At 44.3% G+C, this 20,682-nt stretch overlaps 1 protein-coding gene across 1 annotated transcript in view; it reads right to left on the bottom strand.

The window, feature by feature from the left end:
- Positions 1–1,293: 1,293 nt before the first annotated feature.
- The window catches only part of LOC120990959 (transmembrane protease serine 11D-like), a 65,906-nt gene continuing 46,517 nt past the window's right edge, over positions 1,294–20,682 (bottom strand). Inside the window, exons 6-11 of the mRNA XM_040419850.1 lie at positions 20,182–20,229; positions 20,037–20,096; positions 13,312–13,480; positions 10,564–10,823; positions 9,871–10,013; positions 1,294–1,455 (exon numbers count right to left, since the gene is read on the bottom strand). Of these exons, the coding sequence (XP_040275784.1) occupies positions 1,294–1,455; positions 9,871–10,013; positions 10,564–10,823; positions 13,312–13,480; positions 20,037–20,096; positions 20,182–20,229 (842 nt within the window). The remainder of the gene's footprint in view (positions 1,456–9,870; positions 10,014–10,563; positions 10,824–13,311; positions 13,481–20,036; positions 20,097–20,181; positions 20,230–20,682) is intronic.

The raw sequence follows: 20,682 nt of genomic DNA, 5'->3' as shown, positions 1-20,682 counted from the left end.
AGATGGCCTGGTGTCAAGAAGGGCAGCAAAGAAGCCACTTCTCTACAAAAAAAACATCAGTGACAGATTGATCTTCTGCAGAAAGTATGGTGAATGGACTGCTGAGGACTGGGGCAAAGTCATATTCTCCGATGAAGCCTCTTTCCGATTGTTTGGGGCATCTGGATAAAGGCTTGTCCGGAGAAGAAAAGGTGAGCGCTACCATTAGTCCTGTGTCATGCCAACAGTAAAGCATCCTGAGACCATTCATGTGTGGGGTTGCTTCTCATCCAAGGGAGTGGGCTTACTCACAATTTTGCCCCAAAACACAGCCATGAATAAAGAATGGTACCAAAATACCCTCCAACAGCAACTTCTTCCAACAATCCAACAACAGTTTGGTGAAGAACCATGCATTTTCCAGCACGATGGAGCACCGTGCCATAAGGCAAAAGTAATAACTAAGTGGCTTGGGTCCAAGGCCTGGAAACTCCCCAGATCTTAATCCCATTGATAACGTGTGGTCAATCCTCAAGAGGCGGGTGGACAAACAAAAACCCATTAATTCTGACAAACTCCAAGAAGTGATTATGAAAGAATGGGTTGCTATCAGTCAGGAATTGGCCCAGAAGTTGATTGAGAGCATGCCCAGTCGAATTGCAGAGGTCCTGAAAAAGAAGGGCCAACACTGCAAATACTGACTCTTTGCATGTCATGTAAATGTCATGTAATTGTCGATAAAAGCCTTTGAAACGTATGAAGTGCGTGTAATTATATTTCACTATATCACAGAAACAACTGAAACAAAGATCTAAAAGCAGTTTAGCAGCATACTTTGTGAAAACTAATATTTGTGTCATTCTCAAAACTTTTAGCCACGACTGTACATTCGCACATTGAAAAGAGATCACACTTTGCTTCAAAGTTTTTTTTATATGGAGCTGATGCATCTCAGGTTTGGTTCTCATGATGAAAAAGAGCTCAGGACATGGGAAATGTAATCGAAAATTGTTCTTAAAGGCAAACCTGTAACTTCTCCTTTCTATTTTAGGAAATAATTGAATTCCACATGAAATTACAATTCTGGAGCATTTATTCTTATGACTTGATGTTATACCATTCCTCTATTATTGCTGCTAGGAAGGAGGAATAATTCGAGGAGGAAAGGCAGCTATAGAATGAAAATACGGTACACATTAGAATAAAAATGTATTTATGGCACAACCCTTTTCAATCTTGCAAACATTAGCTGCTTAAACAGGAGGGTGGTTCACAGTATAAGACATTGTCAATTTCATCTTACTATTTGAAGATTTATACACCAGACTTCTGTGTAATCCAGCTGCGAAAATACGTGACCTCTGTGTACACACCGGGCTTCATGGGTAGAGCACATCCATAGCCAAAACTGACGATTCCTATGAGTGACCACCTGTTATTAGACTGTAGGGCAACCAAAGGTCCTCCAGAGTCCCCCTAGAATAAAACAGAACATTAGTGGACCAGGGAATTGGAGTAGTTTTCTAAGTACCATATTTCTTACCCCATAAGACACATTTTATCCCCCCAAAAGTGGGGGGGGGGGAAATGCCCCTGCGTCTTATAGGGTGAATACTAATGAGCGCTTCCATTATGGAAGTGCTCATTAGTAACGGAGGATCGGGAAGCAGTGAAGGCTCTGTACTCACCGCTTCCTGATCCTCGGCTGTCCTGTAGCTGCACACAGCATGAGGGCGCTGTGACCTCACACTGTGCGCATCAGTTCACAGCACAGCCGTTGAGAAGCGGAGGCATCCGGAGTAGGAGAAGTGAGTGTTTTTTTATTTTATGTGCTCTGTGGCATGGGGGCTGATGAGAGGCATATGGGGGGGCTGATGAGCGGCATATGGGGGTTTATAAAAGGCATGGGGGGCTGATGAGAGGCATGGGGCTCTTATTTGAGGTCTGTTTGGAGGTCATTCATATTGGGGTCTGAGCTGGGGTCTTATTGGGGTCTAATTAACATTGGTGGTCTGATTGGGGCTGTGAGCTGAGGTCTAATTAGCATTGGGGGTCTGATTGCTGGTCTGATCTGAGGTCTGGTGCGTCTTATAGGGCGAAAAATACGGTAACCTGTTTTTTAGGCATTTCTTCTCAATCAAATGAAGAGTTTGTCTCCTCAAACAGCTGATTTAGCCAGGGAAGCTGCAAACAGATAAATCACTGTCCATGTAATATAAGGACAGCTCAATTCTGAAAGAACAGGAGCAGTTCTCATAGAAGAGCTCTCCATTCTGACTGCATACATTTAGGCTGTCTAAACCTGCCAAAAACACAGAAATATAGTGGCAATACTGGAGGAGCAGCTCAACCCCTAACACTGTAGCGTGTTTTACATTGGGGGAGCAGCCCCACCGCATGTGGACCGCAGCAAACGACTATCCCCAGCAAAAAATGCATACGGTGGAGGATGTCGGCGCGGTCCACATGCACCACAAGGGCATCCTACACAAAACGGAGCATTGTGCGGATGTAAATACAATCATATAAATCACAGAAAAAATGCACCCAATGCACAAATGCTCCCCCAATGTAAAACACGCTACAGTGTTAGGGGTTGAGCCGCTCCTCCAGTATTGCCACTATATTTCTGTGTTTTTGTCTTGTTTTATATGTAGTGTATGTGCTGTTACCTGGCATTCAAACACTCTTTTGCACCTGGTGACCTCCATCACAGGGTCTGATATGGGTGTGGCTTGCAGTCTTGGCTTTGTTCACATTGCACTAGTTGTCCTGCTAGGCATTTGTGTGGAAGCCTGGCTGCGAGCTGGACTACATCACCTTCAGACCGTGTTCACACCATAGGTAGCGTAGTGGTAGGACCCTTTGCCATGCTGAGTGACCGTGACATGGTGCAATGATGGGCTCCGATATTTTCCTGACAGGAATATATTGGCGAAAGTCTCAGCTTTTAATATCTGCATTTATGACTAGCCAGTATAGTCAGTGGCATATCCGTTTGGTGCATTTTTTCTGTGATTTATATGATTGTATTTACATCCGCACAATGCTCCGTTTTGTGTAGGATGCCCTTGTGGTGCATGTGGACCGCGCCGACATCCTCCACCGTATGCATTTTTTGCTGGGGATAGTCGTTTGCTGCGGTCCACATGCGGTGGGGCTTCTCCCCCAATGTAAAACACGCTACAGTGTTAGGGGTTGAGCCGCTCCTCCAGTATTGCCACTATATTTCTGTGTTTTTGTCTTGTTTTATATGTAGTGTATGTGCTGTTACCTGGCATTAAAACACTCTTTTGCACCTGGTGACCTCCATCACAGGGTCTGATATGGGTGTGGCTTGCAGTCTTGGCTTTGTTCACGTTGCACTAGTTGTCCTGCTAGGCGTTTGTGTGGAAGCCTGGCTGCGAGCTGGACTACATCACCTTCAGACCGTGTTCACACCATAGGTAGCGTAGTGGTAGGACCCTTTGCCATGCTGAGTGACCGTGACGTGGTGCAATGATGGGCTCCGATATTTTCCTGACAGGAATATATTGGCGAAAGTCTCAGCTTTTAATATCTGCATTTATGACTAGCCAGTATAGTCAGTGGCATATCCGTTTGGTGCATTTTTTCTGTGTCTAAACCTGCACCAGATTTATCACAGGGGCTCAGGCTGGATGATAAATCTGGCGCAGGAACAGGCCACCAGAGAGGCTGACGCTTTTTCCTATAGTGTGCAAGCACGACCACCACTGATGGATTGTAGGATGGTTATAACCATGGAAACGAGCAGTGTATAATGTGATGGAAAAATGAATGCAGCCAGCAAAGGAAGCAATATGGACAATCGCAATACATTACAAAGTGCCTTGTACTGTATTAACTTTCTCTACATGGTAAATGCCATTTACTGAAGTGAGACAACCCCTTTAAAGGCCGTGCTGGACTGAGACCGTAAGGTACACAGTTATGGCAATAGACTTTACTGCTTGTGGAAAGGGTGAATTGCCTCCAGCACCCACCACACTTCTGAGATGGACAGTCTATCTGGATCTAAGGATTGCACCCTGCAGATAGGCCATTACAGAAAGTGTTATTGAGAACAGAACTGCACGCCTATGGTTATTAGAGTAGACTGTGAAGTGTACCTAGAGGAGAGACTCAGGGAGGACTACCACCATCATTGCTATCTCCTATATACAACCTTTGGGAGGATCCTGCTGTGTTAAATATTTAAGAATTATACCTGCTATTTGCATTTCTACTGTAACTCCCATCATCTGTTCAGTAAAGAGAGAGACATTTATTCTAACTAAATGGGCCTGGTCTTTGTTTTCACCATCAGCTGGGCTTAGGCCTGCTCTCCTGCCTTGTACCCTGCTGCCACCATCAGTGCCACTACCACCACTCTTGTCCTCTCTCCTACTCCCTTCCTGGGCTTGTTGCACAATGAGAACATAGCCTTACAGTGTTTCTCAGCTCCATCCTTCAAGTACCACCAACAGGTCATTTTTTCCAAGTGAGCACCCGTCCTGACCTACCAGCACTGACTGGTTTGCATAGCATTATATTGATTTATGATGCTATATAACCCTTATAGTTTTGGAATGCATTGTATAATACTGACAGCATCATGGTTTACATAGCATCATAAATCAGTATAATTCTATGCGACCCCATCTGTGCTTGGAGGTCAGGACGGGTGCTCTCGCTGACACATTCTGTGAGTCGAATGCGTAGAACTCGCTCCTGCTGGAGCCTTATTTTTGTGCAAGGGATATCAATATTATCATTGCATTATGTTGTAAGGTGTTCTCTCTATGGGTCCTTAAAAACATGACTTTTGCTCATGTAAAAAAAACACCAGAATAAGCACTTTTTTTTTTTGGCATTTTTTTTCTTCTTGTGTTACACTAGTGTTTTGTCCATGGTGTTTTTCCCCTATAAAGAAGGTGTGTCCTGTGTTTCAGATTTCTCATTGACCTTAAGCTAATATCTGGAGCTGGCATTTTCACAGAAAAAAAAAGCAGATGGGAAAAAAAGGTACTAAAAATGGAAACGTGCAGAAAACTTCATGATGATATTGGAACTTAATGACTGGAGTTAAATGTTCACTGTCCAGTTTAAGACCAGTGATTGACAGCTATCTCTGTATACACAGTCATAGAGGGAAGGCTGTCAATCACTGATAGGACCTCCTCCTTGTCTTCAGTCAGTGACTGACAGCTATCTCTGTATACACAGTCATAGAGGGAAGGCTGTCAGTCACTGATAGGACCGTCTCCTTGTCTTCTGTCAGTGACTGACAGTTATCTCTGTATACACAGTCATAGAGGGAAGGCTGTCAGTCACTGATAGGACCGTCTCCTTGTCTTCAGTCAGTGACTGACAGCTATCTCTGTATACACAGTCATAGAGGGAAGGCTGTCAATCACTGATAGGACCGTCTCCTTGTCTTCAGTCAGTGACTGACAGCTATCTCTGTATACACAGTCATAGAGGGAAGGCTGTCAGTCACTGATAGGACCTCCTCCTTGTCTTCAGTCAGTGATTGACAGCTATCTCTGTATACACAGTCATAGAGGGAAGGCTGTCAGTCACTGATAGGACCTCCTCCTTGTCTTCAGTCAGTGACTGACAGCTATCTCTGTATACACAGTCATAGAGGAAAGGCTGTCAGTCACTGATAGGACTGTCTCCTTGTCTTCAGTCAGTGACTGACAGCTATCTCTGTATACACAGTCATAAAGGGAAGGCTGTCAGGCACTGATAGGACCTCCTCCTTGTCTTCAGTCAGTGACTGACAGCTATCTCTGTATACACAGTCATAGAGGGAAGGCTGTCAGTCACTGATAGGACCGTCTCCTTGTCTTCAGTCAGTGACTGACAGCTATCTCTGTATACACAGTCATAGAGGGAAGGCTGTCAGTCACTGATAGGACCATCTCCTTGTCTTCAGTCAGTGACTGACAGCTATCTCTGTATACACAGTCATAGAGAGAAGGCTGTCAGTCACTGATAGGACCGTCTCCTTGTCTTCAGTCAGTGATTGACAGCTATCTCTGTATACACAGTCATAGAGGGAAGGCTGTCAGTCACTGATAGGACCTCCTCCTTGTCTTCAGTCAGTGACTAACAGCTATCTCTGTATACACAGTCATAGAGGGAAGGCTGTCAGTCACTGATAGGACCGTCTCCTTGTCTTCAGTCAGTGACTGACAGCTATCTCTGTATACACAGTCATAGAGGGAAGGCTGTCAGTCACTGATAGGACCGTCTCCTTGACTTTAGTCAGTGACTGACAGCTATCTCTGTATACACAGTCATAGAGGGAAGGCTGTCAGTCACTGATAGGACCTCCTCCTTGTCTTTAGTCAGTGACTGACAGCTATCTCTGTATACACAGTCATAGAGGGAAGGCTGTCAGTCACTGATAGGACCACCTCCCTGACTTCAAAGCCCAGAATGAGCAGGAATTTAAATGAATAAATTACAAGTTTTACTGCATCATTTCCCATAAAACTACATATCAATGTGCTCAGCTCCTCCTGCTCTATAACATACTGCACTGCATTTTTATGGTGACAGGTTCCCTTTAATGGTGCTTTAACATCTACATTCACTTACAGTGTACAAAACCTTCTGAAAACTAGATGTTCCAGATGGGTGAAATCTGTGGCTTAGGGCTCCATTACACCAACAGATTATGTGACCAATATCTGTCCAATTAGACCAATAGTCGGTGTGTATAACAAAAGATCTGTGATTGCTCAGAAAATCTGTCAGATAATCTGTTGGTATAATACAGCCCTAAATCTGTAATGAAATCTGCTTATAAGGCCTCATGCACACGACCGTTGTGTGTTTTGCGGTCCGCACACCGCGGAACGGCACAGACAGCTTTTAATATATTTGCCTATTCTTGTCCGCAATGCGCGGACAAGAATAGGACTTGTTATATTTTTTGGGGCGGACCACGGAACTGAGCAACGGATGCGGACAGCACACGGAGTGCTGTCCGCATTTTTTGCGGCCCCATTGAAGTGAATGGGTCCGCATCCGAGCCGCCAAAGCTGCGGCTCAGATGCGGACCAAAACAACGGCCGTGTGCATGAGGCCTAAGAATCCACTAGCTCTACTAGATGAAAAACTACAATCCTTTTATTTGTATGAAATACAAATCCTTTTATTTCCATATGAAATGTTCTTATGTATTTAACCTCTTCAGGACACATGACGTACCTGTACGGCATGTTGTCCCGGTACTTAAGGACACATGACGTACCGGTACGTCATGTGTATTTCCGATCACCGCCGCCCGGCAGGCGGTGATCGGAACAAGGTGCCTGCTCAAATCGTTGAACAGGCACCTTGGCTAAATGTGCGGGGGAAGGGGGTCCTGTGACCCCCCACGTATCGGCGATCACCGCAAACCGCAGGTCAATTCAGACCTGCGGTTTGCGGGCGGGTCCCCGTGGGGCTGTAGGGGGTACCCGATGGCATGGAAGGCAGCGCGATGCCTAAAGAAGGCATTGCGCTGCCTTCCGGTGACGAGCCTGTGAGATCCAGCCCCCTGGATCTCACAGGCTGGAAGCTGTATGAGTAAGTATTACTCATACAGCCAATGCATTCCAGGTATCGCCGCGTCCATATCGACCGGCTCTATAAACATATCACATAACCTAACCCCTCAGATGAACACCGTAAAAAATAAAAACTGTGCTAAATAAACCATTTTTTGTCACCTTACATCACAAAAAGTAAAACAGCTAGCGATCAAAAAGGCGTATGCCCACCTAAATAGTACCAATCTAACCATCACCTCATCCTGCAAAAAAAGAGCCCCTACCTGAGACAATCGCCCTAAAAATAAAAAAAACTATGGCTCATAATATGGAGACACTAAAACATCATTTTTTTTGTTTTAAAAAAGCTGTAAGGCTAGGTCTACACGACGACATTTGTCGCGTGACAGATAGGGCACAACTACACTGCAACAATTGTAGCGCAACATTTTGTTGCACCAATGTCGCGCAACAATTTTTATAATGGCAGTCTATGGTGTCGCACTGCAACATGCAACATGCTGCGACTGCGATGCAACAGTCGCAGAAAAATCCATCTCGAATGGATTTTCTGCGACTGTTGCGTCGCAGTCGCAGCATGTTGCATGTTGCAGTGCGACACCATAGACTGCCATTATAAAAATTGTCGCGCGACAAATGTCGTCATGTAGACCTAGCCTTAATGTGTAAAACTTACATAAATAAAAAAAATGTATACATATTAGGTATCGCCGCGTCCGTATCGACCGGCTCTATAAAAATATCACAAGACCTAACCCCTCAGGTGGACACTGTAAAAAATAAAAATTGTGCTAAATAAACAATTTTGTGTCACCTTACATCACAAAAAGTGTAATAGCAAGCGATCAAAAAGTCACACGCACCCCAAAATAGTGCCAATCAAACCGTAATCTCATCCCGCAAAAATCATACCCTACCCAAGATAATCGCCCAAAAACTGAAAAAAAAAGGCTCCCAGACTATGGAAACACTAAAACATGATTTTTTTTGTTTCAAAAATGAAATCATTGTGTAAAACTTACATAAATAAAAAAAAAATGTATACATATTAGGTATCTCTGCGTCCGTGACAACCTGGTCTATAAAAATACCACATGATCTAACCTGTCAGATGAATGTTGTAAATGACAAAAAATAAAAACAGTGCCAAAACAGCTATTTCTTGTTACCTTACCTCACAAAAAGTGTAATATAGAGCAACCAAAAATCATATGTACCCTAAAATAGTATAAACAAAACTGCCACCCTATCCCGTAGTTTCTAAAATGGGGTCACTTTTTTGGAGTTTCTACTCTAGGGGTGCATCAGGGGGGCTTCAAATGGGACATGGTTTTAAAAAAAACAGTCCAGCAAAATCTGCCTTCCAAAAAAACGTACTGCGCCCTGCCGCCCTGCCGTGTGCCCGTACAATGGTTTACGACCACATATGGGGTGTTTCTGTAAACTACAGAATCAGAGCCATAAATATTGAGTTTTGTTTGGCTGTTAACCCTTGCTTTGTAACTGGAAAAAAATTATTAAAATGGAAAATCTGCCAAAAAAGTGAAATTTTGAAATTGTATCTCTATTTTCCATTAATTCTTGTGGAACACCTAAATGGTTAACAAAATTTGTAAAATCAGTTTTGAATACATTGAGGGGTGTAGTTTCTAGAATGGGGTCATTTTTAGGTGGTTTCTATTATGTAAGCCTCACAAAGTGACTTCAGACCTGAACTGATCGTTGAAAAGTGGGTTTTTGAAAATTTGCTTCGAAACTTCTAAGCCTTGTAACCTCCCCAAAAAATAAAATGTCATTCCCAAAATGATCCGAACATGAAGTAGACATATGGAGAATGTAAAGTAATAACTATTTTTGTAGGTATTACTATGTATTATAGAAGTAGAGAAATTGAATGGCCTGGATAAGTCAAAGCGTTTTAAAGTTATCACCACTTAAAGTGACACTGGTCAGATTTGCAAAAAATGGCCTGGTCCTGAAGGTGAAATAGGGCTGAGTCCGAAAGGGGTTAAAGGCCATTTGATTTCACTCTTCTAAGCACAATAAAGTATAAAAAAAAGTCCAGTATTTTAGAATCAATAAATGGGGGCTTTATTCAAGAAAATCCTGCAGTTGTTTGGATCTTTTTTCAAGCACTTATTATGTGTGAATTTTTTTAAATAAAGCCCTAATTCATGGAGATACTGGACTTTTTTCTACTTTAGTTTTCCACATTTACAAGCGGAGTCCGTGCAGCAGAGATCCCGGGAGCACAAGGAAGGGGGGGCTAGCTGCAAACTTTTTTACTTTAAGCAAAGTAGCATATTCACATGCTGCCACTTACCTGACATGAATCAATTTTTCCTTCTATATAGCCGGCACATATCATTGATGGCTTTATAAGATATCCATACATCTGGTAATTGCTGCATAACTTTGAATTAATGATTTTCAATTCAGCTTGTTGTAGAACAGATGCTAAACTCCCTGAAAAATGTAATGATTTTTTTTTCATCATCTATTTCATTTTCTTTTACATTCATACGACTTAAGACTTTTAAACTGCTTTCACACAGTCAGTGTTTGATCAGTGTTTGATCAGTGATAGTGAGCCAAAACCAGGTCCATTACACCTTATCTCTGTGTCACCTTCACGCGTGGTTTTGGCTCACAATAACTGACGGAAATCACTGACCAAACTCTGTGTGAAAGCAGCCCTAGGCCCCTTGCACACCACCGTAATCCAGTGATCCGCAAAACACAGATATCGGCTGTGTGCATTTTCCCATCCCGCACGTCCCACCCTATGTTACAATTGCCTATTCTTGTCGGACAAGAATAGGACATGCTCTATCTTTTTTGCAGAACAGCCCTACGAATGCGGACAGCACATGGTGTGTTGACCACAGTTTTTTGTGGCCCCATGTAAATGAATGGGTCCGCAACTCCTCTGCAGAAAAATGCGGATTGGATGCCGACCAAAAGTACGATCATGTGCATGGGGCTTTACTTTGAGTAAATGTTTTTTTTTCCTAACCTCCATCTGTGAGGGTTCCCCATCCAGTTACATAACATGAAGAGTTGTCCGGAAAGATGTCCAGTGCATCCGGTAGACATACTGGTTGTATGTATGGAGTGAACTTTACTGGACTTGATAGCTGGAGAAGCGTAATGTCATTTTGGTATTCCCCACTGGTGTAATTCTCATGGATAATGATATTTTGGAGCTTTAACCCAGATCCAGTACTTAAAGAAATGGTTCCTAAGACGACCGTCCAAGAATTCACATCTCTGCTCCTAGGAAAAGAATAATGTTATATTTTATCGCATTTGACCTTTTTACATACTTTCACCAAAAATGGATAAACAGTGATTCATAGGCTTTAGTGTAGTCAATATACACATTAAAATGAATGGGTACTTGTGCTGTCCATGAAGTTCACTAGATCTGGTCTAGCCAGATACTGCTGTTCACCGCCAGACCCTATTGACTATAATGGGCTCCAGCGGGGATCCGGCATGTTTTTGTCATGAGTGCAGGGTTTCAGTAGGACAAACACTGCATGCATCATTTTTGTGTGGCTGAAACCAGACTTTTTAGTCAATAGGGTCTGGCGGTGGATCTGATATATGCAAGTGTGAGACTAGGCTAAAGACTGACTGTGAGAAAGCAGCCTACCGCTGAGGCCAGTGATAATGATAAATCACAGGGTATGAAAACTAGAGAAGATATGAACTGGAGGTATTACTCATTTTCAGGCCACCCTTTAAAAAAAAAAAAGCTGAATTTTATTTCCCGTTGGATTTATAGTGCTGACATTTTCCACAGCATTGTACAGAGACCACTCGACCAATGGGCTGCTGATCTCTTACTGTTTGCTGCTGGCAGTATTTGTCCTTCATGTCTGCACTGGTTTTAATACATAACTATCTGACTACCATAAACGGGTTTCTGGGAACCCGCTGAATTTCGTCCCAAAAAATGACTGTGCTTGAGACATCTTTGAAACGACTATAAAGGTTTTGCCAGTATTCCAGGTAGTAACATCTTCACTGAGATGTCACATGACTATGGAACCAATCATGGCAATGCCCTATGGCATTACCTCACAGTGACATGCCATGATTATCTGCCATGGTCATTTGATGTCAATACCCAGGGGACTAGGGGTCAGTAAGCAGGAAGGGAACCACCACACGGCATGGTCATGTTGCGGTTGCGATCCAGCCACTGTGTTGGACCACAGCATGGCCGCATGGGTCACGGAGGACTCAAAATAATGAAGACTTCACTGTTTAGTCGTTTTGCCTTGTCAATTGCCGCACGGCACCTTCAATTTCACATGGCTATTAACAATGCAGACTGACTAAACAGTGTGGTCTTCATTAATTTAAGTAGAGCCCTCTGCGGCCCGTTCGGCTGCATCACGACAGCGACACAACCGCGCAGTGTGGTTGTACCTTAAGCTTCCTTCATCTAGTAAAGATGGTACATACTCCTAGTAGCATGGGTGATGGCAAGCGAAGATCGATTCTATATTATTCAGGCCTCATGCAGACCACCGTATTTTGGGTCCGCTTCCGATCCGCATTTTTTCGGATTTTGCATGGATCCATTAATTTCTATAAGGGCCACAAAAAATCTGTACGGTTGTTCTGCATATTATAGACATGTCCTATCCTTGTCCATTTTGCAAGAATAGACATTTCTATTAGGAAACTGTGGCATGCACACAGCAGGTATCCGCGGTTTGCGGACCACAAAACTTGTACGGTCGTGTCCATGAGGCCTCATTCTGTAAATTAGCTGCTCCTGTTATTTTTATCCATTTGAATGGGGTTATTTTTGTGAGAGAAGGTTGATTTCTGCAAGCCACATTCAGGTGAATGGAACAGATTTTCAGTCTCCGGGAGTTTGAGAAACCTGCCAAATGTGAAGACGTTCTCAGATGTATGGAACTCAGTCACAGACATTTCTGCAACATATCTGCTGCAAGTGAATTCACCCTTAGGCCCCTTTCCGACAAGCGAGCTCCACGCATCGGACTTGCAGCGTGAGTATGTGGCAGCTCCAGCCCTGACGAGGTCGCGTAGCATTATACTGATTTATGATGATATGTAACCCTTAGAGGTCTGGAATGTACTGAATAACACTGGCATAATGCTGTCAGTGTTATCCTGTACATTCCAGAACTGTAAGGGTTACATAGCATCATAAGTCAATATAATGCTATGCGACCTCGGCAGTGCTGGGAGGTCAGGACTGGAACTGCGGCATACTCACACTGCGAGTCCTATGCGTGAAACTTGCTCATCTGAAAAGGGCCTTAAAAGGTTGTGCGCCAATTTATATTGATGGCCTGTCCTCAAGATAGTCGATCAGGCGGCACTCCATGCGAGCGCTGGTTCCTGTTCTTTACACTACGTGTCGTCTCCTCTGGAGCGGTGGTGTAGTATAATTATAATTAAATCAAGTGAATGGAGTGAGTACTTGTCATTACAATGCCCCACTGAAACTTCTGACACGAAGTGCAGTGTAATGCATGGAACGCCGACTCCTCATCAAACATCTGATTGGCAGGGGTGCTGGGTGTCGGACCCCAGCGGATCTGATATTGATGACCTATCCTGAGGATAGGTCATCAATATATATGGCAGGACAACCTCTTTAAACTCCTTGGAGTGACTATCCAGGCCACAAGTGGCAAATGTACAGTAGCTTACTATACTAGACATCCCACTGAGCAGATAGTACATACTGTCATGCGAATAATGTTTAACTTACGAACTAAAGCAGTGAGCAGCAGTCACAAGCCAGGAACTGCTAATGAGTGACGCTCCACATTTATGACTCCCTTGAAAGTGTAGACTGGCCTGCCAAGGCCATGAACCCAACGTGGCTGCTGTTCCTCCGACTATTCTGTCTAATGCTGACGGACCTCCGACTCCACAAGCTGTTGAAATAGTAAAATAAGAAAATCTTTTTATGTTCTAGGTACAATCAGAATTTTATATCGATAATGATTTCCGAAAGACCAGCAAAAGAGAGCTTTGGAATCAGTGGTAGACATCATCAGGGTTCTGTCTGTAAAGGCAAACAATAATTAATTAAATTTACTGACAGCAAGCAGAGGCCTTAAGTTGAATGAATACTCTTATGTATGTATTTATGTAAATCGGGGAAATACGTGTGTAATGACCCAGGGTGCCATTACCACCTCTTTTGCACCCTCACTATCTCTATTGGTGTGATCCTGTGTCACCTCATAGTTATTGCCATTTCCTGCAATGTGTGTATGCATTTCCTCATAAACGACTGTTTTACATGTAATGTGCCTGGTTCACCAGCAGGTGGCAGCAAATCTGTGCAGAGCTAGTTTCTCTGAAGCGGAACTTTCTAGTTCCATTTCAGCCCTCTCTAGAGAGGGAGGAGTTAGTTAGTCAAGGTCAGTCTAGTGTACCCTCCTCAGGGAGAGGTTGTGTGTTGGCCAGCAGAGCGCTGCCTGCTCTGCTGGGCCTGCAGGCCCTGCCTGCAAAAGTGCTTTATGGTTGCTTGTCCCATCCTGGGCTTGCATTGCCTTAACCCCAAGCTACGTGAGCTTGATGCCAGGAAGAAGTTCCTAGGATTAAAGATATAGTAAGAGACAGACTACAGACAGCTAAGTTCCAACAGAAGAGGAAAAGTCCCCATTTACCCAGCCAGCATAGCAGAGCTGAGAGAGCTACCACATAGCAGAGCTGAGATTGTTGCAGAAGTGTTTGCCTGCCAGAGTTAAGCGAATACCTGCTGATGACCAAGATAAAGTTTGGAAATTGTTTGGATTACAGTTTATGCCAAGTAAAGCTGTGTTCAACGTTAATACAAAGTCTGGACTCCGTTTATTCTACTCATTCATCACCGAAGTTTAACAACCCCATTTTGCACTTGCTTCGGACTACACCTCGTCTGGGATCCAAGGATATCCATGTGGGTGCACCATGACACATGCCTATAACATCTACAGAGACATTGTAGGCCACTCTACACCACTCTGGCTTTCCTACCCTGGGTTCCACCAATACCATCTACAAAGGGAACTCCATGTCCTCGTTGCTTAACCGCAACTGGCGTCACGACTACTTGCTCTAACAGAGGGACATATATTGTTAAAACCTCTTAAGGGGCAAGGGATCCCCCAGCCGCTGGCAATAGGCCGCTGCACATGCATTAAAATGTAGTGTTTTATGGTACTATACAGTCAGTGACAAAAAAATAACTCATCAGGGAGGAATTGTTTGAATTGAATAAAACTTCATAAGTGTGAATGTAATGATGATATATGCAAGTGATTACAATTAGAGATGAGCGAATCGAAGCTGACGAAGTGGTATTCGATCCGAATTTCAGGAATTAATCGATTTTCTCACGCTTCGTGGTAACAAATAGCATTTTTTTCCTAAAATGGCTGCTGCACATGTTAGGACATGGAGCAAGGAACTCTGGGAATGAGGGATCACCCACAATGCCATGCATGCAGCCAATCAGCAGCCAGACAGCCATGTGATGTCACAGCCCTATAAATAGCCTCAGCCATCTTGGATTCAGCCATTTTCCAGTGTAATTAGTGCAGGGAGAGACGTTAGCAGGCCCTACAGACAGTGCTCAGGAAGACTTGAAAACTTATATTTTGCTCAATAGAAGTTCAGAGAAAGAGCATTAGAAGTGTAGGGCAAGGATAGGGAGGAATTATTCCACAGTATTGAAGCAGAACAGGGTTCAATAGGGGAGTGTAACAGCCTGGGTAATAGGACCAATCCTATTACACCTTGCTGCACTGACTGCTGATCCAAATTGCCATTTATACTGCAGCTCATTTCAGGTTTGCAATACCTCCGTAATTCCAGCAAACCGTTCTTGTTATTGGGGTCTTATTAGCCCTTGTGCGGTGCAGTTATATATATGTTCTAAAGCCTTTTTTGTCATGTATTAGTGGGTGGGGGAAAAAGAGGCTTATTAGCCATTGTGTGTTGAAGTGAGAAAATGACAGCCTTTTTGGCGTGTATTAGTGGCAAAAAAAAATATTTGCCGTTCACGGCTGCAGTTATATATATGTTCCAAAATCTTTATTTTTGCGTGTATTAGTGGGGAAAAAGAAAAAGGGCTTATTAGCCGTTGTGTGTTGAAGTCAGAAAATTATAGTCCTTTTTGGAGTGTATTAGTGGCAAAAAAAAAAAAATTATTTGCCGTTCACGGCCGCGACTTCGTTGCAAGTGACATCAGACACCCCCAGCCAAGAGTTGGTGGGTTCGTCAGACACAACCCTTAGTTGCCATGGCCCGGGAGCAGGCCCTGTGCCCTCACCTGTCCTCAACCTGACTCTGTCCTTTTCTGTTCCCTCACCGCGAGAAGTAGTATATGCTGTAGGCTCTGCTCCACTTTTCAGCGAGGAACAGCTACTAGAGGACAGTCAGCAGCTACTGTCCAGCCAAGATCTGGAGGAGACATCCGCCGCTTCCTCCGCTAGCTGGGCAAGTAGTGATGAGGAGAGTGGCGTGGGAGCTGGTGTTGCGAGCGGTCAGCCTCCTGGCTCAGAGACCGTTGAGGTCGACATCAGTGACGTGCAGACAGTACTCGATGATGATGTAACCGATCGCAATTAGGAGCTGGGTGATGAAGGGGCTTCATCATCATCGGAAGAAGAGGTTTGCAGCTTGCGCCTGACGCAGCGGCGGAGCCAACAAGTCGGTAGCGTGGCTGGGAGTCAGCAGGGTGCAGAAGTGGGAGGTCGGGAGCGAAACGTGCCCGGGGTAGACCACCCGCTTTGCAGGAGCCTACCGGCCCGGAAAGTAGTGGTGCAGGGGTTCACAGAGGCAGTGGCGGTAGCAGTCAGTCAGTGCAGAGTGTTGGGGTTAAAATCACCTACTGTGCGGTGTGGCAATTTTTTTTCAAGCCGCCGGGGGCCATTTGTCGAATCTGTGGGCAGAAGGTGAAGAAGGGCCAGGGTGCCAATGTTGGCACCACGGACCTGCGTCAACATATGCAGTGTCACCATAAACTGGCCTGGGAGAACCGTGGCTCCAATGTGGTGGTCCAGCCTGCCGCAGGAACTGCTACATCAATCAGTGGTACACACCCAATTTCAGACAGTCAAGGCTCCACCACCTCAGCCGAAGGAAGCTGTTTGCCCTTCCCATCATCTGCTGGTCCTGATGCCCCTGCTCGTCGCCCTCCTACTCCTCGTCAGTCATTCCGTCAGCAATCGATCACCGAAGCGATTGCCAAGAGACAACAGTATGCCTGCACTCATCCAACAGCGCAGAAGCTGAATGTGCTCCGGGCCAGGTTGCTGTTACTGTAGTCCCTCCCTTTCCAAGTGGTGGACTCAGCACCCTTCAGAGAACTTATGGCTTGTGCCGAGCCGAGGTGAAGAGTCCCAAGCCGTCATTTCTTTGCTAAAAAGGCAGTACCAGTCCTGCACACATACAGTATATAAAATGCCATAAACTTATATAAAAACACTACATAAAAATAAACATTATATAAGGTATAGTATAAAATATAGTCCCGGTCCCTCTATTAACAGATGAATACATGTGTCCTGCCAGATGCCATCGACCATTAACATATCCACATAATCCTGCCAGCCAGACATCTTCAGTGGGGGGGACACTGACAGGGGCGACCAAGAGGTACCGGTTTTAGTGAGAATGGGGAGCCCGGGGTAGGGATGAGGGTAGCCGGTACCAGGGATGAGGCCGCTCCATCACCGCCGGAGATAATCTGCCTCAAATACTAATACTGAGAAATACTAGCATATGAAACTGCGGTTCCGTGCGCCATCTGCTGTTTACAAATCCAATTTGCACCTTGAATTTTCTCACTTCTCTTTTTACGGGCTTCATTAGCTACTGAAACAGTATATCGCTCTACGCTTACGCAATTCTACTGTGATCGCTAGCACTGCTACATCTGTAGTATTCCTGAAAATACTACCTTGGAGGTCCTGGACTTGAGCGTCTCTCCTAGTTCCCTAAAATCATTTTTAAGGACCTTCCATCTCCCCCTGACTTTGTCATTGGTGCCAATGTGTAACATGACTGCCGGGTCTTCCCCAGCCCCACCCAGCAATCTGTCAATCCGATCCGCAATATGCCGAACGCGAGCACCCGGCAGACAACACACTGTTCGGCATTCACTGTCTCGGCGACAGATGGTCTGTCCTCCTAATAATAGAGTCCCCTACCACCAGCATCTGTCTAACCTTTGCTGCACTCCTTTTCCCATCCTTCCTGCAGCAGTCATCCTCCTGGTTGCTAGGAGAAACGCCCTGCTGCAGTGTTGCTGGCCCTGGGCTTTCATCCCTAATATCAGCCAAACAGGCATATTTACTAGGGCGTTCCAGCTCAGGACTAGCCTCCCTGGCACTTTTCCCTCTACCCCTTCTTCCTAAATTAAAGGGATTCTGTCACCAGGTTTGGGGCTATAGAGATATGGACATGCACGGCTAGATCGCCGCTAGCATGTCCGCAATATATGTGTCCTATAGGGCTGTGTGGTTTTAATTTCTTTAAAAAAGGATTTTATAGATATGCAAATGAGTGTTGAATGTGTCCAAGGGGCTGCACTAACCTTATTTGTGCCCAGCCGTGCCCAGCCACACCCGCCTGTGAAGGAACCCAGCACCGCCTATGTCTCCTCCTTTCATCAACGATAGATAGCCGTAATCTTGCGATGCGCGAGCTCGCGCATGCGCTGTTCTTTCCCTGAGGCTGATGCCAGCACAGGGAAGGAACACTATACCGACACTGCGCATGCGCGAGCTCGCTCCTCCTACTGGTAAGTGAAAGGTCTGTGCTATAAGCAATGCGCCGCACAGACCTTTCACTTACCAGTAGGAGGAGCGCCCGGCCGGTCACAGACATCGCAGGTAAGTATAATGCTTCTAAAATTGCTAAGTAACCATGGCAGCCAGGACTGCAGTAGCGTCTTGGCTGCCATGGTAACCGATCGGAGCCCCAGCGATTAAACTGGGACTCCGATCGGAACTCTCTGCTGCCACCAATGATGGGGGGATCGGTCATTTTAATTAGGGGGGGGGGAGAGGGGAGGCCGCACTGGCCACCAATTAATATAATACTGGGGAGGGAGGGGGGCCGCACTGGCCACCAATGAATATAATACTGGGGAGGGAGGGGGGCCGCACTGGCCATCAATGAATATAATACTGGGGAGGGAGGGGGGCCGCACTGGCCATCAATGAATATAATACTGTGGCACCTTAGGGGTTAATTGTGCGGATCACAGCCCCCTGTGCTGGGCAGCAGGGGGCAGTTATTACACAGTTCTCAGTATATTCTAACTTGGGAACGCCTCTGTGTTAGAATATACTGTCGGATCTGAGTTTCACGATCTAACTCAAATCCGATGGTTTATTCTAACATAGAGGCGTTCCCGATGGTATATTAATAGGGACTCTTGACTTTACATTGAAAGTCAATGGGGGACGGATCCTTTTGCAATTGCACCATATCCGTTTGCAATTGCACGCAAGCTGCATTCGGGTGTCCGCCTGCTGAGCGGAACGGAGGCCAAACGGTGCCAAACTGAGGCATTTTGAGCGGATCCGCATCCACTCAGAATGCATTGGGGCTGTACGGATCCGTTCGGGGCCGCTTGTGAGAGCCTTCAAACGGAACTCACAAGCGGAACCCCGAACGCAAGTGTGAAAGTAGCCTTATATCCCATTTAATAAATTAAAAAAACTCCCCTTGGAAATTTTGTACATCTCTTTGGAATAGGTAGTAATAAATGATCGATGTAATGGTAAAATTATAAAAAATATTTTTTTTATTTGTGTAGATTCAATTATAAAATTCTCCATCCCTTAAAGAAACACTCTCACAAAAAGATTTTTTATTCTCTGACCTGTTGGAAAGGCACATGATTTATCTGTAGTGAAGGTAATTTTCTTACTAGTGACTATATTTGTGAGTTATAACCTCCCTTCTGATTCTCTGCTGTGTCATGTGACCATCACTCTGACTTTCCAAATTACACAGCATCTCATGTATGGACAGGAAGAGAGTTTTTCTATGTATTCTTATAGGAACCTCAATGTCAGTCTCCTAGGAATGAACAGAGAAATAACTGACTGTAACCTGTCCTGTGTCAATTGGAAATTAGAGTGCTGGTCACATGACACAGCCTGTAACCTGTCCTGTGTCAATTGGAAATTAGAGTTCTGGTCACATGACACAGCCTGTAACCTGTCCTGTGTCAATTGGAAATCAGAGTGCTGGTCACATGACACAGCTGAGGATCAGAAGGGAGGTTATAACTCACAAATACAGTCACTGGTGAGAAAATTACCTTCACTACAGTTTACTTCATGTACCTTTCCAACAGGTCAGAGAATAAAAACAAATTGTGGGAGTGTTACTTTAAGAAATCCTGCAATTGTCCTTGAGGCCTCAAAATCAAAATGCATTAACATAACTTGGTAAACCCCACTAAAATTGTTTCATACAAACCTGTGCCATTTCCTTTAGTGACCTTAACAGTGGTGCTAGTGCTTGTTGTGGTGCCGACTACTGTAAAAGGAAATTATAAGAACAACGGGGTAAGTTTTAAAGCTTTTTGTGTGCGGATTCCAACCTGTATGCGATAACTACACACCTGTTGTATTTCCTGCATTGGCCAAAGTAATGCTGGTATTGTCTGTAGCTGAAAATAAAAGTGGATGGAAAAATGTCAAATCTGAATGTGTATCTATTATCTGACACATGGATATAATAACTAGCTAGAAAATATATATAATGTAGTAGTCTATAGTATATTCTACTACATTTAACTATGCAAATTTGAAATATTTCCATGTAGGCAGCTTATAATTTTGTACAACCACCGACTTTATGAAAACTATATCCAGTGTATAATGTCTTTGTTAGAACTATTATAATTTTAATGTCAGATATTGATCTGATATTCAACGACATTTGAATATTGGCTGAACAGTGTATGCATCTAAAGGTAAATAATGGGTTCTCTTATAGCTATTCACTATGTATACTGGTTTTTATTCTTACATTTTACGTAAGCTTTTGAACAATGTTCTTAAAAACCATTCTTAATGTAATATAATTCAATTTTATAATATAGTTAATATTTTTTTATGTT

The sequence above is a fragment of the Bufo bufo genome, chromosome 2, assembly GCF_905171765.1.
Source record: "Bufo bufo chromosome 2, aBufBuf1.1, whole genome shotgun sequence".
Classification (NCBI taxonomy): Eukaryota; Metazoa; Chordata; class Amphibia; order Anura; family Bufonidae; genus Bufo; species Bufo bufo.
Note: the sequence above shows the minus strand (reverse complement) of the source record. Positions and strands in the feature narration are given on the sequence as shown.